This window comes from Moschus berezovskii, chromosome X, assembly GCF_049115385.1.
Source record: "Moschus berezovskii isolate FMDL1 chromosome X, NW_MosBer_1.0, whole genome shotgun sequence".
NCBI classification, from domain to species: domain Eukaryota; kingdom Metazoa; phylum Chordata; class Mammalia; order Artiodactyla; family Moschidae; genus Moschus; species Moschus berezovskii.
In genome coordinates this window covers 92402005-92420418 of record NC_142488.1, presented here as the reverse complement: position 1 = coordinate 92420418, position 18414 = coordinate 92402005, and the positions used below count along the sequence as shown (strand labels likewise).

Genomic DNA, 18414 nt, shown 5'->3' with positions numbered 1-18414 from the left:
GTTTAATAGGACCAATGATAAAGTATTTGCCTTTTTCCCCAATTTAGTAAAAATTCTGCTGTGAACTTTTACTGCTAAATGATATATTGGTATAGGTATTTTATGATTAACCCTTATGAAATTAAGGAATTTATATTTTAGTCCTGATTTGCTAGAATAAACTGAGATTTATAAGGTAAATAGTGACCATCCTTCATGATCCAGCTACAGGAATAAGTGATTAAATGAGATTTATTCTCTAATAAGATACATGAACTGCTAGAAAGATAGTGTCTTCATATTTCCCAACTTACAACTGGAGAAACTGATATTTCTCTCAGAAGAATTTCTGATTGAACTCATTTGGGGAGGTTTAGAGAGGGAAATGTATGGCATTTACTCAGGTCTCTGGAAGTAGGGCCTGAGCTAGAAAGCATATCCGCAAATCAGGAGACCCAAACTATAATCTTGGCTCTGGCCTTAAGTTATTGGCTAATGTTGACCAACAGGAATAACAATTAATATTTATAAGGCTTTTAATAAAATATCTGGGCTTCCCAGGTGGCACTAGTGTTAAAGAACCCACCTGCCAATGCAGGAGATATAAGGGACTCAGGTTCAATTCCTGGGTCAAGAAGATCCCCTGGAGGAGGGCATGGCAACCCACTCCAGTATGCTTGCCTGGAGAATTCCATGGACAGAGGAGCCTGGCAGGCTACAGTCCATGGAGTCACAAACAGTCAGACACGACTGAGCAGCTAACACTTTCCTTATCAGATGTCTGGCTCCGTGATAAGAACATTACATTCATTATAGCAGGAATGTTCACAAAATCCTGTTGACATAGGGTTCCCATTTTAAAAATAAGGAAAACAAAGTGAAGGGTTTAAGTACCTTGCCCAAGATCACAAAACAATATAAGCAGCAAAGCCAGAATTGCAATGTAACCTCAGTGAAACCAAACTGCATGTTAGCAATGATTTTTCTGTCCTATACATCACCTTTCCTGTCTGGACTTCCAACATATTATCCATAAAACCAAAATGTAAGCTATACCAGGAGTAAGCAAACCTCCATCCAAATTGTCTAATAAAACACCAGAATGGTTGTGGGCTATATACTTTTATAAACATATATATTTATTTCAACCTGAAAGTGCAATATTTGCAAAAGGACTTATGCACTTGTTATTATTTCTCTGTCACTGAAGAACTGCACCTTAGAGCTAGAATTTCAGATAGTACATCACTGACAGTCACTGTACTATTTGTGTGTACTGAATTCTAATACTGGGGCTTTGAATACATATTGTCTGAGAGGAAGTCTAGTTTAGTAGATGGGGGTAGAAGAACATGAGCAGACAAGGGGAAGTTGCTGAAGCATCTGAGAACAGGGAAGTATCAAACTTCAGTAAAACTAACCAGGAGATTTATACTTGAGCAAGTGGAACAGGGGTACAAATTTTAGAAAGGGGTCTGATTAGAACACAGAAAAGGAAGGGCTATGAGTTATAATATGAACAAATCACTTTCCTTCTCCCCTCCCAGCTTATAAATTAGAAATAAGAAAACAGTTTTTAGGGGCAAGGTGGGCTTGTGCAGTGAAGTTCATCTTTGTCTCTCTTGCTTTTTGGTACCATGCTTGTTAGGTCACAAAAGCTGCATCCCTACCAGCAGCTCTCAGTCGGTGACTCAGCCCTGTAGTGAAAACATCTTTTTACAAGCCAGCAGTGGCAGTTCTGGCAAGAATACAGAGAACAATTTTGATTAGGTGGGAAGAAGGAGGTTGAGAAGTTCACATAAAATCCACTGCATTTATGCTGCTTAATATTCGTTGTACTTTTTACTGGAATCATGGGGTATGATGACCTGACCTTCATTTCAACTATTTGCCAAGAGGGCAGAAGACAGGGCATTTGTCAGTCCAGTAAAATTCCTTGGAGCTAACTAATTGGGATGGGAGTGGATGTTCTGACAAAGAAGAACTCATTGACATGGGCCCTTCTTGTGCTTTGGATACTGAGCCACTCATTGACTATCTGATTGCAGAAGTGACCTCTTTCTCACCCAATGTAGTTCGGCTAGGGTCCAGCCTCCATGCCTGCACAAAGGAAATCATGTCCAAGCCCATATCGATCACATCAGGCTATACTATTTATTTATTTCTCATTGCAATAAGCACATGAAATTAGCCAATAGCCTCTTTCCCAGCTACACTTCTGTTGGGTCCACAACTTTCCCTAGAAAGAGAATACTCCTAGTGTTTTTCTCCAATATCAACAACAGGAAAGATCTATCAAATTGGATGATAGGATGAAGAAGAGTTGTCTCAGGCTGATTCAGGAATCTGACTTCAGGAACGGCTTCAGTTCCCTTTTCACCAATGTAAAACATAGCCTTGTGGGCGACCTGTTGGGGGAGAACAAACACTGCTGATCCCCTGAAGAAAATTACTTTGAAACAGTTTAGAAGTAGGGAAGTAGAAGGAAGGATGGGGCTACCCCTTTACTATACTGTGTTGATTGTGCTTGAATATGAAAGACACTAGTCTAAGTGTAGTTAATGAATCTCTGCTGATTTTAGAACTTGCTGTCAAGGGACCAACTTTCATTCATGGCTTTCTGACTAGAAGTCATTTATTAAACTTTCTCCTGCCCCTGCCACCTCCTCAAGGACTGTATCCCATCAGAGTCAATTCTGATGATTAAGTTCTTCCATCAGAATCATTTTAGAACATGAAAGTTGAGGATGGAAGTAAATGCTACAATGACTTGTTTTGGGGGTAATGAGAATGACCCTGGAGTAAATCTGGCCTAGGAAGAGTTATTCTGCCTCTATAGGCTTCAGAATCATCACTGATAAAATGAAAGATCTGAATTAACTGCTTGTCAATGGCCCTTGCATCTCATATATTAAAGGATTCTATAAACTTACATTGGAAACTTTAAGACCATTGTCCTTTGTGAGTCCAGAAAAATCAGCATTGTCAGCAAAAGCATCCTGGATGCCCATCTTCAGAAGGATATCTCCAAGGTCATATGTGGCAGAAATGGAAAACTTTGGAACAAATAAGTCAACCCACCTGTGGGGAAAGGAAGAGGGAACATATGGCTATTAGAACACCAAGCTCATGATTCCCTCCCTTTCTGTCTCCTTGGTATGCCTTGGACTCTGCTCTTTCTCTAGGTATTGATAACCACTACTATGCAGGTCAACACATGATACCAAAACCTCAGAAGTTATCCTAGAAGGAATGCTCTCTGGTTCAGCCCATTTGGGACTGTGGCAATGGAAGTTGGAAGATGTGACCCACTTATAATAAAAAACAAACATTTCTAGGGATATTCAAGGTTGGGATGTCAATGGCATCAATGTCAACTGATAGTACCAGGGGAATTACATGGATTTCCATCTAACACCTCTAGCCCAGTATGGAACATCTATCAATATCTTACCCATCCCCCAAACTCCAGCTGGACTCTGGGAAAGCATTATTTTTACTAGCTGGCTGACTTTGTATAGTTCATTTCATTTTTCTAGTCCCAACTTCTTCATTTGAAAAATTCTTATAATATTATCTCCTTTGCAGGTTTATTGATGAGTTTAGATGAAATAATGTATGCAAAGTACCCTGCAAAGGAACTGGCAAAGAGGATCTCCTCACTATACTTGAGTGGTCATCACACAGCTCTGAAGTGGTTCAGAGTGTTTCTCCTACCTCTGGGTTTCTTCTGAACTTAGTCTTATGCCCACCCTCCACTTTTCACATCATCTAAGATGTTTACCCCTTCCGCAGTAAGCGGTTCCACTTCTTCAGTGTTTTAGATGACATGGCCCCTTCCACCCACTCCATCTGACCCTCCTTGGGAAGGACAAAGAGTGCCAGAGCATTCTTGCTGTAGTCCATTTGCAGCACTGTGCAGTTCAGCTCTGTATCCACCAGGTGATAGTATTGTTCCATCTGGTGCATCATGGGCACTTGCACTGTTGTGGTCTTGTCCACTAAGAAGCTGGAACCCTCTTCTGTCTTGGATGGATCAAAAGGATTTGCCCACTGGGCTTAAAATACAAAGAGGAGAGAGTTTGTTTTAAACCTGTATTAGCGCCAATGTGAACCTCTCCATCTGTCATCTAATCTAGTAATGAATACCACCACAGAGGTAGGTAATGTCTGTCAACCAATTTTAAAAATGAGTAACTGAGGATCAGGGAGAGATAGTGACTTTATATGGTCTCCCAGGTAGCTGGTGGCAGAGCCAGGAGTCACACCCAGGGCTATTGGACTCCATGTTCAACAGATGTTCCGTCTGTGTTCAAAATCACTATACTTACACTAAACCCATCAGAGCCACAGTTTCCTCTTCCGTAAAAAGGTATAAGCACATCCAACACACAGGATGAAATGAGACAACAGATCTGTTCTGCCGTTTTATCCGTCTACAAGTGTGTGATCTGTGGCCAAGAATCGTTCACTCTTCCACCAAACATGGCTGACATGTGCTGTAGAACCAGGAGAAATCATTTGGGCACAGCACCTTCAGAAAAGAGTCACATGATTCTTGTTGTTACAAGAACCAGCTTTAGAATCAGACAAACCTGGGTGGGAATACCAGCTCTGAAATTTATTAACTGTGAAGATTAGATGAGACAATGTGTGTCAAACACAGATGTAGCATGGAGCTTAGTATATAGTGGGTACATAGTATGTGATAGAAGTCTTTATCTAACATACCCAAGAATGAACAGCAAGTGAGGGTCACAACAAGGTTTAAAACTAACTCTGTTTACCTGCGAAGTGCAAGCTTGTCTCACTTCACCAAATCTTTAGGAAACCATGATCTAGATGTGAGCAGGGTGTTCAAACCATTGTAACTCCTCATTTCTCTGAATGTTCCGTCTCCCTAGAGATTTCCTGGTTTCATTCACAGATCTATGTGTCCCTCCGGGAATATCCAAAATTATACACAGCTATATCCAGTGGAACAGGTCTCTGTGGTATGAGAGACACCCACTAATGCCAGTGAGAAGACACCATGAGTTCCCTCCAGTGCCCCATCAAATTACTGGAACATTGAACTAGAAATTGACATCTTAGAACCTTACCTTTAAAGCAAAGATAGTTCACCAGGACTGTGATGGTGTTTGGTTTGAGGTCTTGGATGAGGCCCACAATTTTCCCTTTGGTTTGCCTCTCCACATGACTATTGATCTCCTGCTGGGCTGCAGAAACATTGGAGAAGTCGGTAGAAAAGACTTCAGTCTCATAGAGGTTCTTCACATCATCCAAGAACTTTGCCAGTGGTTTCAGCTGCTTCCCAATGAAAAGGGCATTTCCCATCTGTAATTCCAGCTCCTTCTTTGGAAAATTCAGTGAACAGATCAGGTGCTGGAAGCCCTGCTGGATCTCTGCCATTGGGGTGTCTGTAAGGTTGAACCCCAAGGTTTCCAGGATTTGAGTTTGGGTGCTGGAGCAGGCCCCAAGGGAGAGCATGGCCAATCCTGCAGAGATGCTCACAGGGGAAAAGAAGATGTTCTGATCTGGAGTCTCCACAGTGAACCTCCGGTACAGGTTGAATGCAAAGTCAGCATTGATAGATGACATCTTATAGAGAGTGGCATTTTGTTGGGGGGAAAGGCAGGAGGTTATTTTGCCTTCACAGCTGTTAGGTGGTGCACAATGAAGCCCCAGTATCAAGAGAACCAGAGAGAAGAACAGTGGCATTTTGGAAGGAAGGTAATCTATAAGAGATGAGGTGAGAAAACCATTGGGGAATCTTAGCTGGATGAAAACTCTGAATCAGAAACATGTAATAATCACGCATCGTGATTAGTAAAACAGTAGAGAATATTTAATGGTGTGCTCACAAAGGTCTATGGGGACGCTTTTCTCCCCTGAAAAACTAATGACACATCTAATAGGAGCAGGAAATAGGTTCCTGGGACCACAGAAATAGTGACAAGGATTGTCATTCATATGTAATAGTGTTATGTGAAAATTCCAGGAGTAAACTGAATTTATGGAAATTGAATTACTTTTTATTTGAACTAGAGGCAACATTTTGGAGTGAAAAGAATCTTTAGATAACATTAGCACTCTTCTGCTTACATTATTTTTATATTAATATATAAGAATTTTAGATTTTTTTTATTTTGGCATTTTTCTTAAGATAAAATCTATGAGAGGTGAGATGACAGAAAGCTTGTACTTTTCTTTGAATAAAAGACTAAAGGAGGGATTTCCATTGCGGTTCAGTGGTTAGAACTCTGCCCTTCCACTGCAAGGGGCACAGATTTGATCTCTGACAAGGGAACTAATATCCTGCATGCCATACTGTGTGGCCAGAAAAAAAAAGGGGGGAAATAATTTTCACAAGAAAAGTATATTTAGTTGGAATGGAAGGGTGGTAGTTTATGGAGCCATGTACATGATCATTAGCTGAAATTAATACATTCATGCAACATATGGAAAGTATAGGAATATTTCTAAATAACAGGAAAATGAAAGTGTAACTTTTTGCATTTCAGTATAATACAGAGTCATTTCTAAATTGCAAGACATCTAAACACTATTATTCTTATATTCATTCACATTATATTTTTAATTATCAGAGCAGCAATCAGAAAATATGATGTAAGATTCTCTGAGCCTGAAAGAGTACAAGACAGCAGAGTAAGGGAGTCAGCTGTGGAATCCAATGGCCATGGACAGGAGTGATATGAAGAAAGAAATAGTCCTCTATTTTCTTCCTGAGTGATCTTATCCACTTCCAGGAACTAAACTGCCATAGCACAAAACTACATACTGTACTACAGTATTCTTCTATATTCTCAGTAATTTGTCCAGCTGCCTACTGCATGTATCCACTACAATGTTCCACACATACCTCGGTTTCAATTTGGAAATCTGTTTCCTAATGTAAACACATCATCTCCTTGACCTTCAAGGCTGCTCCTTCATCTTCATTCCATATCACTATCTACTGAGGTTCCCATGCCAGAAACCTGGGAGTCATCTTAGGGGTTTCTTCATTCTCATCCCCCACATCTAATGACTTATGATGCCCTATGAGTGGTACCTTCTAAATACCTCTCAAAACTGTTCCTTTCTCTCCCTTTCTACAGCCACTACCTCAGTTTATGGACTAAACTACCACTATGTCACCTGGAAAGCCTAAACTATTTCACCATCTCCTAGCAAGTCACATAGCCTTCAATCTCTCCCAATTCAACACCCCTGCTTCTACCCCTCTGTCCAATCTTCATGTTGTCACCAAAGTCTTTTTTCTGAAAAAGTCACAGAGGCTAGTAGGGGGTCAATTATCAGAGGATCACACTTAGACCTTGCCCTCTAGAATTAACAATCTGAAGCTCGTGATTATTTGGAATTCTGACTTGCTGACAGAAATGCTCAAAGTTCCAAAAGAGGAAAAAAGTACTTACAGCACATGCCCAAGAAGTCACTTGCATATCTCAGAAAGCAAAATCTTTCCATTTTTATAATGTGCCCTCCTCTATTGCAAAAGTAGAGTGTTCTTAGTTACTCATTAACGCCAGGCATTAGCCCTGGGATGATAGTTTCAAAGCTGATGTACAAAACCAAGGCCAAAAAGAACAAAGTGAAAAATGATAAGGATGGAACTTTGAATGATTGCTTTGCTGTCACATCTTTCAACTATAACAAGAGAGGAAAAGGATTGTCAGAGTTGGTAGGGTCTGGGTTTGTGTCTTTTCAGCAGGCAGAATGAGGACCAGAGGCAAAATTGCCAAGAGGCAGCAGGACAGACTGTTTTCCCTATCATGGCTGGGATCAGCAGCCTTTTCAAGGAAAGGTACACACAGGCAGAGACTGGGTGAACCTCTTTAATGGGTGCTGTAGACATTATTTATACATTGGCTTGGAAGAGATCCTGTCAAAAGTAGCTTCCAACTCCAGATTTCCGATGCTGGACACATCTACGTCTGCTCAGGGGGAAATCAGTCCTGTCCTCTGGTCACTAAAATCTCCTGTTCCATCCCTTGGGCCACGGGACCCTGAAAAGGATGCAGAAGGAGCCAAGGAGAATGGAATCAAAGGTTTCATTGTTCAATAATCACTATGTACTGAAATGTGTGCTGCAAAGAAGCAAAGGGAGCTAAAAGCACTGGACTCGTTCAAGAGACCTGAGTTCCACCTTGCCTCTGCCAATTTCTAGATCTAGTGGTAGAAGTAGTATTAGCAGTAGTCATAGTAGCAGCAGCAGCATGTGCAGGGTGTGATGTGAAGCATCTAATTTCAGACACTGGCTGCTTCAGGACTACATTAAGGATGTGCATATGTTAAGACTGGGGTGATTGTTGGGGGAATGGGAGTTAGTTTGAGATAAGCTTAGATCACAGTCTATGGTGGGACTTGAACCAAGTTAAATAGCGCAAACTTCACCTAAAGGGCATTAGAAAGCCACTGGGGGATTTGACTAGACAGAGGGTGATAGTACGGTGACATCGTTTTAAACAAACATCGATAGAGCTCCTACTGTGTGGAGATGACCAAACTTAGCACTGGGATTTCAAAAGAGACTGCCAACTATTGGTTCTGAACCCAAGGGATCTTTCTAACTACCTGATATCCACTGTGCAAACTGAACAGAAGATGGTACACCTCACACATAGGATGGTCACGGGTGCATTTGTCCTGCCACAAGGCAATGGAAAGCTCAGAGCTCCCAACACTGAGGTCAGTCCATACTCATTCCTGGTATACAGCATATAATCTACTCTCAGTTATAGGTATTTGCTTCCTACGAAACAGACTGTCTAGAAAGAAAATTTTCAAAGTTGCGCCCTCTAGCGTCCTAGTCAGGCAATAGCACGACTTATTTTCTGTATCTGATTCAGCTAAGCTTTTCTGCTGCTGCTGCTGCTGCTGCTGCTGCTGCTAAGTCACTTCAGTCGTGTCTGACTCTGTGCGACCCCATAGACGGCAGCCCATCAGGCTCCCCTGTCCCTGGGATCCAGGCAAGAACACTGGAGTGGGTTGCCATTTCCTTCTCCAATGCATGAAAGTGAAAAGTGAAAGTGAAGTCGCTCAGTCGTGTCCGACTCTTAGCGACCCCATGGACGGCAGCCTACCAGGCTCCTCCGTCCATGCAGGAACTGCAGGATCTGATGACACATGAGAAGGGCAACCCTCCCCCACCCCCACAGACCCCCCCCTATTCTGCCTTCTGGAGTTCTGTGCTCCTGTCATGACTTTTCTATGTAAGAGTTGTGCAATTCGAGGAAAGCAACTTAACGTCCCTGAACCTCAGTTTCCTCTCCTCTATAGTGAGATGATATGGGCTGATAGCTCTGTTGGTAAAGAATCCGCCTGCAATGCAGGAGACCCCGGTTCGATTCCTGGGTTGGGAAGATCAGCTGGAGAAGGGATAGGCTGGAGTGGGTACTCCAGTATTCTTGGGCTTCCGTTGTGGCTGGGCTGGTAAAGAACCTGCCTGCAATGCGGGAGGCCAAGGTTCGATCCCCGGGTTGGGAAGATCCCCTAGAGAAGGGAAAGGCTACCCACTCCAGTATTCTGGCCTGGATAATTCCATGGACTGAAGTTCATGGGTTCACAAAGAGTCGGACACGACTAAGTGACTTTCACTACTTTCACTACTACGTTAACAGTGGAATGATAACAATCCCCATATCATGTGGTTATCAGAAGTATTAAGTAAAATTTAGAGATGCTGTCTGGAAACTCCTATATTGTACTTAGCACATAGGAGGGATCCAGAAACTGTTAATTCTCTTCCTCGTCATCTATTATCTTGATTCTCTTCCCCCACCCCAAATCTCCACAGTTCTGTCCTTCATTCCTATCATTTTGCCTTTTCATACTGTTCATGAACACCTTCCTCTCATTCCTGACTATTGTTCATTCTGCATTCTGCAAATACATTCTCCCTAATATGAAATTGATTGACTGTTAATGTGCAAGATCTTCTTTAAAACTTACATTTAAAACAATTATTTCAGTCTTGTATAAATCTGTTAGAACTAACACATTGAATATAGAATATCTAGGAAGTGCTGCCATATCAATAAACTCAACTAAATCCAAAAATATGTCTCTCTCTTATAATTCAGAGGACCATTTCATTACTTTGTCATTTATTTTCATATTCTCTTTATAGAATATAAATTGGGTTTTCAACTGCCTTTACCCCACTAGATCAGATAATCAATTTTAAATTATCATAATTTATTAAAATTCCAATGGCATTTTTCACAGAACTGGAACAAATAATCCTACATTTGTAAAAACCACAAAAGACCCTGAGTAGTCAAAGCAATCTTGAGAAAGAAGAACAATGCTGGAGATATCACACTCCTTGGTTCCAAACTATACTATGAAGTTATAATAATCAAAACTATATGGCACTGGCACAAAAACAGACATATAGGTATCAATGGAATAGAACAGACAGCCCAGAAATAAGCCTATTTTTATATGGCCAATTAGTTTATGACAGAGGAGCCAAGAATATACAGTGGGGAGAACACAGTGCCTCTAATAAATGGTGTTTTGAAAACTGAACAGACACATGCCAACGAGTGAGCTCAAAGTTATTTAAAAACATAAATGTAATACCCGAAACCATAAAACTCCTAGAAAAAAAAACATAGGCAATATATACTTTGACATCAGTCACAGTGACAAATTTTTTTGGATTCATTTCCTCAGGTAAAGGAAACAAAAGCAAAAGTAACTAAACAGTGCTATATCAAAGTAAAAAGTTTTTCCACAGTGAAGGAAACTAATAGATTACAGTGAACAATATCAGATTCATGATCTCTGAAGAAGATTTAGCTTTGTGATCAGGGACCAAGCTTAATCACTCAGAGCTTTTTTGTGTGGCAGAAGTTTTATTACAGTGACAAAGGACAGAGAAAGCTTCTGACATAAATATTGGAGGGGGGACAGAGTGTGCCCCCTGGCAAGTCTTAGCAAGGCCTTATATACTTTTGCCAGACTTACTCCCACAACATACATCTTATATTAATAAGATTAGAACTAACAATAGAAAGGTGGGGCTTCCCTGGTGGCTCAGAGGTTAAAACGTCTGCTTCCAATGCGGGAGACCCGGGTTCGATCCCTGGGTCAGGAAGCTCCCCTGGAGAAGGAAATGGTAACCCACTCCAGTATTCTTGCCTGGAGAATCCCATGGACGGAGAAGCCTGGTAGGCTACAGTCCATGCAGTCGCAAAGAGTCGGACACGACTGAGCGACTGAACGAACAGAACGGAACCAGAACCACTCCCAAATAAGATAACAGGATTAGTCAAAAGGTTCTTATTAAGGAGAAACATGTCCTCAAGCAAGATACATTTGTTGTTATAAATTCCTGAAAGATGATGCTGTGAAAGTACTGCACTCAATATGCCAGCAAATTTGGAAAACTCAGCAGTGGCCACAGGACTAGAAAAGGTCAGTTTTCATTCCAATCCCAAAGAAAAGCAATGCCAAAGAATGCTCAAACTACTGCACAATTGCACTCATCTCACACGCTAGTAAAGTCATGCTCAAAATTCTCCGAGCCAGACTTCAGCAATATGTGAACCATGAACTTCCAGATGTTCAAGCTGGCTTTAGAAAAGGCAGAGGAACCAGAGATCAAATTGCCAACATGCGCTGGATCATGGAAAAAGCAAGAGAGTTCCAGAAAAACATCTATTTCTGCTTCATTGACTATGCCAAAGCCTTTGACTGTGTGGATCACAATAAACTGTGGAACATTCTGAAAGAGATGGGAATCCCAGACCACCTGACCTGCCTCTTGAGAAACCTGTATGCAGGTCAGGAAGCAACAGTTAGAACTGGACATGGAACAACAGACTGGTTCCAAATAGGAAAAGGAATTTGTCAAGGTTGTATATTGTTACCCTGCTTATTTAATTTATATGCATAGTACATCATGAGGAACGCTGGGCTGGAAGAAGCACAAGCTGGAATCAAGATTGATGGGAGAAATATCAATAACCTCAGATATGCAGATGACACCACCCTTATGGCAGAAAGTGAAGAGGAATTAAAAAGCTTCTTGATAAAAGTCAAAGAGGAGAGTGAAAAAGTTGGCTTGAAGCTCAACATTCAGAAAACTAAGATCATGGCATCTGGTCCCATCACTTCATGGGAAATAGATGGAGAAACAGTGGAAACAGTGTCAGACTTTATTTTTTTGGGCTCCAAAATCACTGTGGATGCTGACTGCAGCCATGAAATTAAAAGACGCTTACTCCTTGGAAGGAAAGTTATGACCAACCTAGATAACATATTAAAAAGCAGAGACATTACTTTGCCAACCAAGGTCCATCTAGTCAAGGCTATGGTTTTTCCCGTGGTCATGTATGGATGTGAGATTTGGACTGTGAGGAAAGCTGATCGCCGAAGAACTGATGCTTTTGAACTGTGGTGTTGGAGAAGACTCTTGAGAGTCCCTTGGACTGAAAGGAGATCCAGCAAGTCCATTCTAAAGGAGATCAGTCCTGGGTGTTCATTGAAAGGACTGATGCTAAAGCTGAAACTCCAATACTTTGGCCACCTCATGCGAAGAGTTGACTCACTGGAAAAGACTCTGATGCTAGGAGGGATTGGGGGCAGGAGGAGAAGGGGACGACAGAGAATGAGATGGCTGGATGGCATCACCAACTTGATGGACATGAGTTTGAGTGAACTCCGGGAGTTGGTGATGGCCAGGGAGGCAGGGCGTGCTGTGATTCATGGGGTCGCAAAGAGTTGGACACGACTGAGGGACTGAACTGAACTGAATCCTTAGTACAGAGCTTAAGGAAAAAAATACCCTTGAGCCATTAGCTCCAAGCTTAAAGAAACAATGTTTTATGTGACTAAAACAAAGGGATGCAGGAAAAAAGTTTGTCCTTTTCTCCTGCTTGAGAACTCTGGACCCCTTTCTCCTTCTCAAGAGCCCCGTACTCCTTATCAAACTACCTAAGAGTTAACTCTCCCAAAGCTATCAAAAAAACCAAAAGGAAATGTACTGAATGGAAGAAGATATTTACAAATAGTATTTCCACTGAGGAGCTAATATCTAAAATATACAATAAACTCATACAGCTCAATATATAAAAAATAATATAGTTCAGGATGGGGGACACATGTACACCCATTGGTGATTCATGTCAATGTATGGTAAAAATGACTACAACATTGTAAAATAATTAGCCTTCAATTAAAATAAATTAATTAAAAATAATATGAATAAAATATGAGCAGAAAATTTGAATAGACATTTTCCAAAGGAAGATATACAGATACCCAACAGATACATGGAAAGATGCTCAACACCCCTACTCATTAGGGAACTGCAACTCAAAATTAAAATGAGTTATCACCACATACCTATCAGAATGGCCGTTATCAAGAAGACAACAAAAAACAAATGTTGGTGAGAATATGGAGAAAAGAGAACCTTAATGAACCATTGGTGAGAATGAAAATTGGTGCAGCCAAGATGGAAAACAGTACAGAGATCCCTCAAAAAAACTAAAAGTAGAACTAGCATACAATCCAGCAATTACAACTTTGCATATTTATTTAAAAGAAAAAAGCCCCACTAATTTGAAAGATATATGCAAGTCAGTGTTCCTTGCATTATTTAAAATAGCTAAGAAATAGAAGCAAACTAAGTATCCATTGATAAATGAATGAGTAAAGATGTGGTATTTATGTATACAATGGCATCTTACTTAGCCCGAGACAAGAATGAAATCTTGCCACTTGCAGCAACATAGATGGAACCTGAGGACATTATGTTATGTGAAATAAGTCAGGCAGAAAAAGATAAAACTCTCTGATCTCACTTATATGTGGAATGCTTTTAAATAAACAAAACACAAACAGAGAACAAACTGGTGGTTAACAGAGAGGAGAGTGGTAGGGGAATGAGCCAAATAGGAGAAGGAGATTCAGAGGTACAAACTTCATTTATAAATTAAATAAGTCTCAGATGTGTAATATATAGCATAGGGAATATTGTTAATAATATTGCAATAATATTATAATGGCAGATGTTTGCTATACTTATTGTGGTTTTTACTTTTCAATGTGTATAAATGTTGATTCACTATGTGATACATTTGAAACCCATATGATTTTGTACATCAAGTATATTTCAATTTAAAAGAGAAAGAGGGAGAGAAACAACAGAGGCCATAATACAGAGTTAAAAACAAAAAAAGCCTGTCAGTATTGTCAACCAACAACACAAGAGAAGACACTACACATGGATATCACCAGATAGTCAATAACAAAATCAGATTGATTATATTCTTTGCAGCCGAAGACAGAGAAGCTCTATACAGTCAGCAAAAACAAGACCGGGAGCTGACTGTGGCTCAGATTATGAACTCCTTATTGCAAAATTCAGACTTAAAATGAAGAAAGTAGGTAAAACCACTAGACCATTCAGGTATGATCTAAATAAAATCCCTTACAATTATACAGTGGAAGTGACAAATAGATTCAAGGGATTAGATCTGAGAGTGCCTGAAGAAGTATGGATGGAGGTTCTGACCTTGAACAGGAGGCAGTGATCAAGACCATTCTCAAGAAAAGAGATGCAAAAAGGCAAAATGCTTGTCTGAGGAGGCCTTACAAATAGCTAAGAGGCTCTTTAGTTCTTCTTTGCTTTCTGCCAAAAGGGTGGTGTCATCTGCGTATCTGATGCTATTGATATTTCTAAAATATCAAAGAGAAGAAGAGAAGAGAAAGGCAAAGGAGAAAAGGAAAGATATACCCATTTGAATGTTGAGTTGCAAAGAATAGCAAGGAGAGATAAGAAAGCCTTCCTCAGTGATCAATGCAAAGAAATAGAGGAAAACAACAGAATGGGGAATGACTAGAGATCTATTCAAGAAAATTAGAGATACCAAGGGAACATTTCATGCAAAGATGGGCATAATAAAGGACAGAAATAGTATGGGCCTAACAACAGCAGATCTTAAGAAGCGGTGGCAAGAATATACAAAAAAACTATACAAAAAAGATCTTCATGGCCCAGATAACTGCGATGGTCTGATCACTCACCTAAAGCCAGACATCCTGGAATGTGAAGTCAAGTGGGCCTTAGGAAGCATCACTACCAACGAAGCTAGTGGAGGTGATGGAATTCCAGTTGAGCTATTTCAAATCCTAAAAGATGATGCTGTGAAAGTGCTACATCCTCGAGGCATGAGGGCATGCCAACCCAAAAGATGTGAACAGAAGAGAGAGGCTGGCAGCCCAATTTTGGCTCCTCTTTTTATGTTTTTTCTCCTCCCCTTGGGCCTGCCCTATGTAAACTGGGCTAGCCAGGAGTGCTGTTTGTTTTACCTGAGATCCTCACTCTGGTCCTCAGACCTTCCTTTGTTCTACTTTTACAAGCTTTTCCCTTTCTTGTCTTTTAGCCACTGCCATTCTGGACTCCTTTTTCCTATTCTATCTACCTAACAGATCGAAGTCTCAGGAGGGTGTTGCTGTCAAGTAGTCAGCTTCCCCTAGCTGGCCATCCTCTCACACATAGCTGTGTTCCTAGCCTAGGTGCCTCAGACCTTAAAACCACAGGAGCATTTTGTTCAGCACTCCCTCCACTGTGAGACAACCTCCTTGTCTATGTTCATCCATCTGATCTCAAGCTGGTACTGGTCCATGGGCAAAACAGAGAAGAGTGGGGTCAGCACTTTCCCCAGTTTAACCTTTCGCTTTTCTTATTGCAGTAAGTGATTTAAGTAAGGCTTGAGTATTACTTTTACTTTGGCATGTTGTCTTAAGCAGCTACTCTGACATCTGGCAGATCAGCTTTCTCTCCAGCTCAGCTGAGCTTCTGACAAGCTTAGAGAGCCAAGAAGTCAATTAACCACAATGCTCTCCTGGAACTCAAAAAGCCTGAAGATCCCACACAGTACCTTTGGGAGTTATCAAAGGAGTCTGCAGGGCATATTAGAAGGTTGCTAGTGAATTATTTGCAAGAGTCTAAATGTCCCATGGGGCACTTTGCTAGTCATGCATATGGATCTTTGGGAATGCCAGAGGAAGCCATGAGGCATTCTTAGGAGGGTGTTAGCGTATTTTTATATAAACTTTTCCATTCTGCGGGCAATTTCTGGTCCTCTTTAGTGCCTGACCACCACCAGATCATCCCCCAGCAGATCTCATATGGCTGGTCAGATAAGTGACCCAACAGAGAGGGTCAAAGAAAGGTAAGGAAGCAATATCCTAACCACTGTTTAGGGCTCTCCAGCAATGATATGGGGGTGGGAGTCATCACACAAGCTGAGTAACTTGAACAATATGTCCCTGGTGCCAATAAACACCCTGGTGTCAGCAAGTTGTTGAAACTTCAAGAGAGAAAAAAAAAGCGTAGTACCCTTCAAGATTACTTTGTCCAACAGCCCCCAAAGAGACCTTAGAAACTTAATTAGATCTCCCCAGAGGTAATCTGACTAAAGTTAATAAAGAGAGAGTGGCACAGTGTAGGGTGCTTTACTACAAACCCTGTCCTTCATAGTGCCTTTATGGCAGCCGTCGCCAGGGTAACAGAATGCAAACAGCAGCAGCAACAGCAGCTGTGACCTTCTGGTTGGGCCCCCCACCCTGCTCCCAGAAAGACTGGGCTCTGCTTGAACCGGCCCATCCTGCACGCCCCTAAGAGTCCCAGCCAGGAAGCAGCTGTTCACCCCAGTCAGTTGCCTCACCCACTCTCTGCTCCTTCTCCCTCTCCTGCTTCAGAGAACTTGTGGTCAAATCCAGGGAGGTAGCCTTGCTGGGGTCTCTATGTTGTCGGCCCCTGTGACTGATGCAGGTCCACCCCTCTCTGTGGACCTGGGAATAGAGGGAAAGGCCCAGGAGCTTTTCGTCTAAACTATAAGCTATTTTTTTCTTTTTCTTCTTTAAAACAACTACTTTTTGACTGAATTTATCTATTTTTTTAGACTTATTATTTTATATTGGAGTACCACTGATTAACAATGTGTTAGTTTCAGGTGCATAAAAAGTGACTCAACTATACATATATATGTATCTATTCTTTTTCAAATTATGTTCCCATTTAGGCTGTTACATAAAATTGAGGTGAGTTCCCTGTACTACATAGTAGGTCCTTGTTGGTTATCCATTTTAAATACAGTAGTGCGTACATGTCGATCCCAGGCTTCCCGGGTGGTTCAGTCTTAAAGAGTCCACCTGCCAATGCAGGAGACACAGATTCGATCCCTGGGTCGGGAAGATCCCCTGGGGAAGGAAATGACAACCCTCTCCAGTATTCTTGCCTGGTAAATCCCATGGACAGAGCAGCCTGGCAGGCTGCAGGCCATGGGGTCACAAAAGAGTTGGACACAACTTAGTGACTAAACAGCAACAACAACATGTCAATCCCAAACTCCCTAACTATCCCTCCTCCCTGCCTCCCACCTCTAGAATCATAAATTTGTTATCAAAGTCTGTGAGTCTGTTTCCTTTTGTAAATAAGTTCATTTATGTCATTTTTTAGATTTTTCTAATAAGCGATATCATATTTTCTCTGTCAGACTTACTTCACTATGTCAGTTGCTAGGTCCATCCATGATCATTTAATTCTTTTCAGTGGCTGGGTAATATTCCCTTGTATATATGTACCACATCTTCTTTATGCATTCTTCTGTTGATGGACATTTAGGTTGCTTCCATGTCTTGACTCTTGTAAATAGTGCTGCTATGAACATCAGAATGCATGTATCCTTTCAGACTGTGTTTTTCTCTGGATATATGCCCAGGAGTGGAATTGCAGGATCATATGACAGCTCTAATTTTAGTTTCTTAAGGAACCTCCATACTGTTGTCCAGAGTGGCTGCAACAGTTTACATCCCTACCAATAGTGTAGGAGGGTTCCCTTCTTTCTACACCCTTTCCAGCATTTAATGTTTGTGGATTTTCTCAGCCATCAAAAGAATGCATTTGAATCAGTTTTAATGAGGTGGATGAAATTGGAGCCAATTATACAGAGTGAAGTAAGCCAGAAAGAAGAACATCAATACCGTATATTAACGCATATATATGGAATTTAGAAAAATGGTAACCTGAACCCTGTATAAGAGACTGCAAAAGAGACATAGGCATTTAGAACAGTCTTTGGGACTCTGTGGGAGAGGGTGAAGGTGGAATGATTGGAGAGAATGGAATTGTAGCATGTATATTATCATAAGTGACCAGTCCAGGTTCGACGCATAAATTTTCCTCTGTTCAAAAAAAAAAAAATGTTTGTGGATTTTTTGATAGCCATTCTGACTGGTGTGAGGTGATATCTCATTGTAAGTTTTGATTTACATTTCTCTAATAGTTAGCAATGTTGAACATCTTTTCATGTGCCTCTTGGCCATCTGTATATCTTCTTTGGAAAAATGTCTATTTAGGTCTTCTGCCCATTTTTTTATTGGATTGTC

General features: G+C 41.0%; 1 protein-coding gene across 1 annotated transcript; it reads right to left on the bottom strand.

Annotated features, from left to right (window-relative positions):
- Positions 1-1995: 1995 nt before the first annotated feature.
- On the bottom strand, positions 1996-17689 carry SERPINA7 (serpin family A member 7). The gene is made up of 5 exons (XM_055438725.2): positions 17529-17689; positions 5082-5717; positions 3764-4037; positions 2913-3060; positions 1996-2387 (listed from the first exon to the last, which is right to left on the bottom strand). Exons 2-5 carry the CDS (start codon positions 5698-5700, stop codon positions 2190-2192), a joined length of 1239 nt encoding a protein of 412 aa, XP_055294700.2. The 5' UTR covers positions 5701-5717; positions 17529-17689; the 3' UTR covers positions 1996-2189.
- Positions 17690-18414: the final 725 nt, after the last annotated feature.

Coding starts and splice junctions, on each gene's coding strand:
- SERPINA7 (XM_055438725.2), bottom strand. CDS start 5,700: ATGCCACTGTTCTTCTCTCTGGTTCTCTTGATACTGGGGCTTCATTGT. Junction 3,061..3,763: donor AACCGCTTACTGCGGAAGGG/GTAAACATCTTA, acceptor CTTTCCCCACAG/GTGGGTTGACTTATTTGTTC. Junction 2,388..2,912: donor ATGGTCTTAAAGTTTCCAAT/GTAAGTTTATAG, acceptor CTCCCCCAACAG/GTCGCCCACAAGGCTATGTT.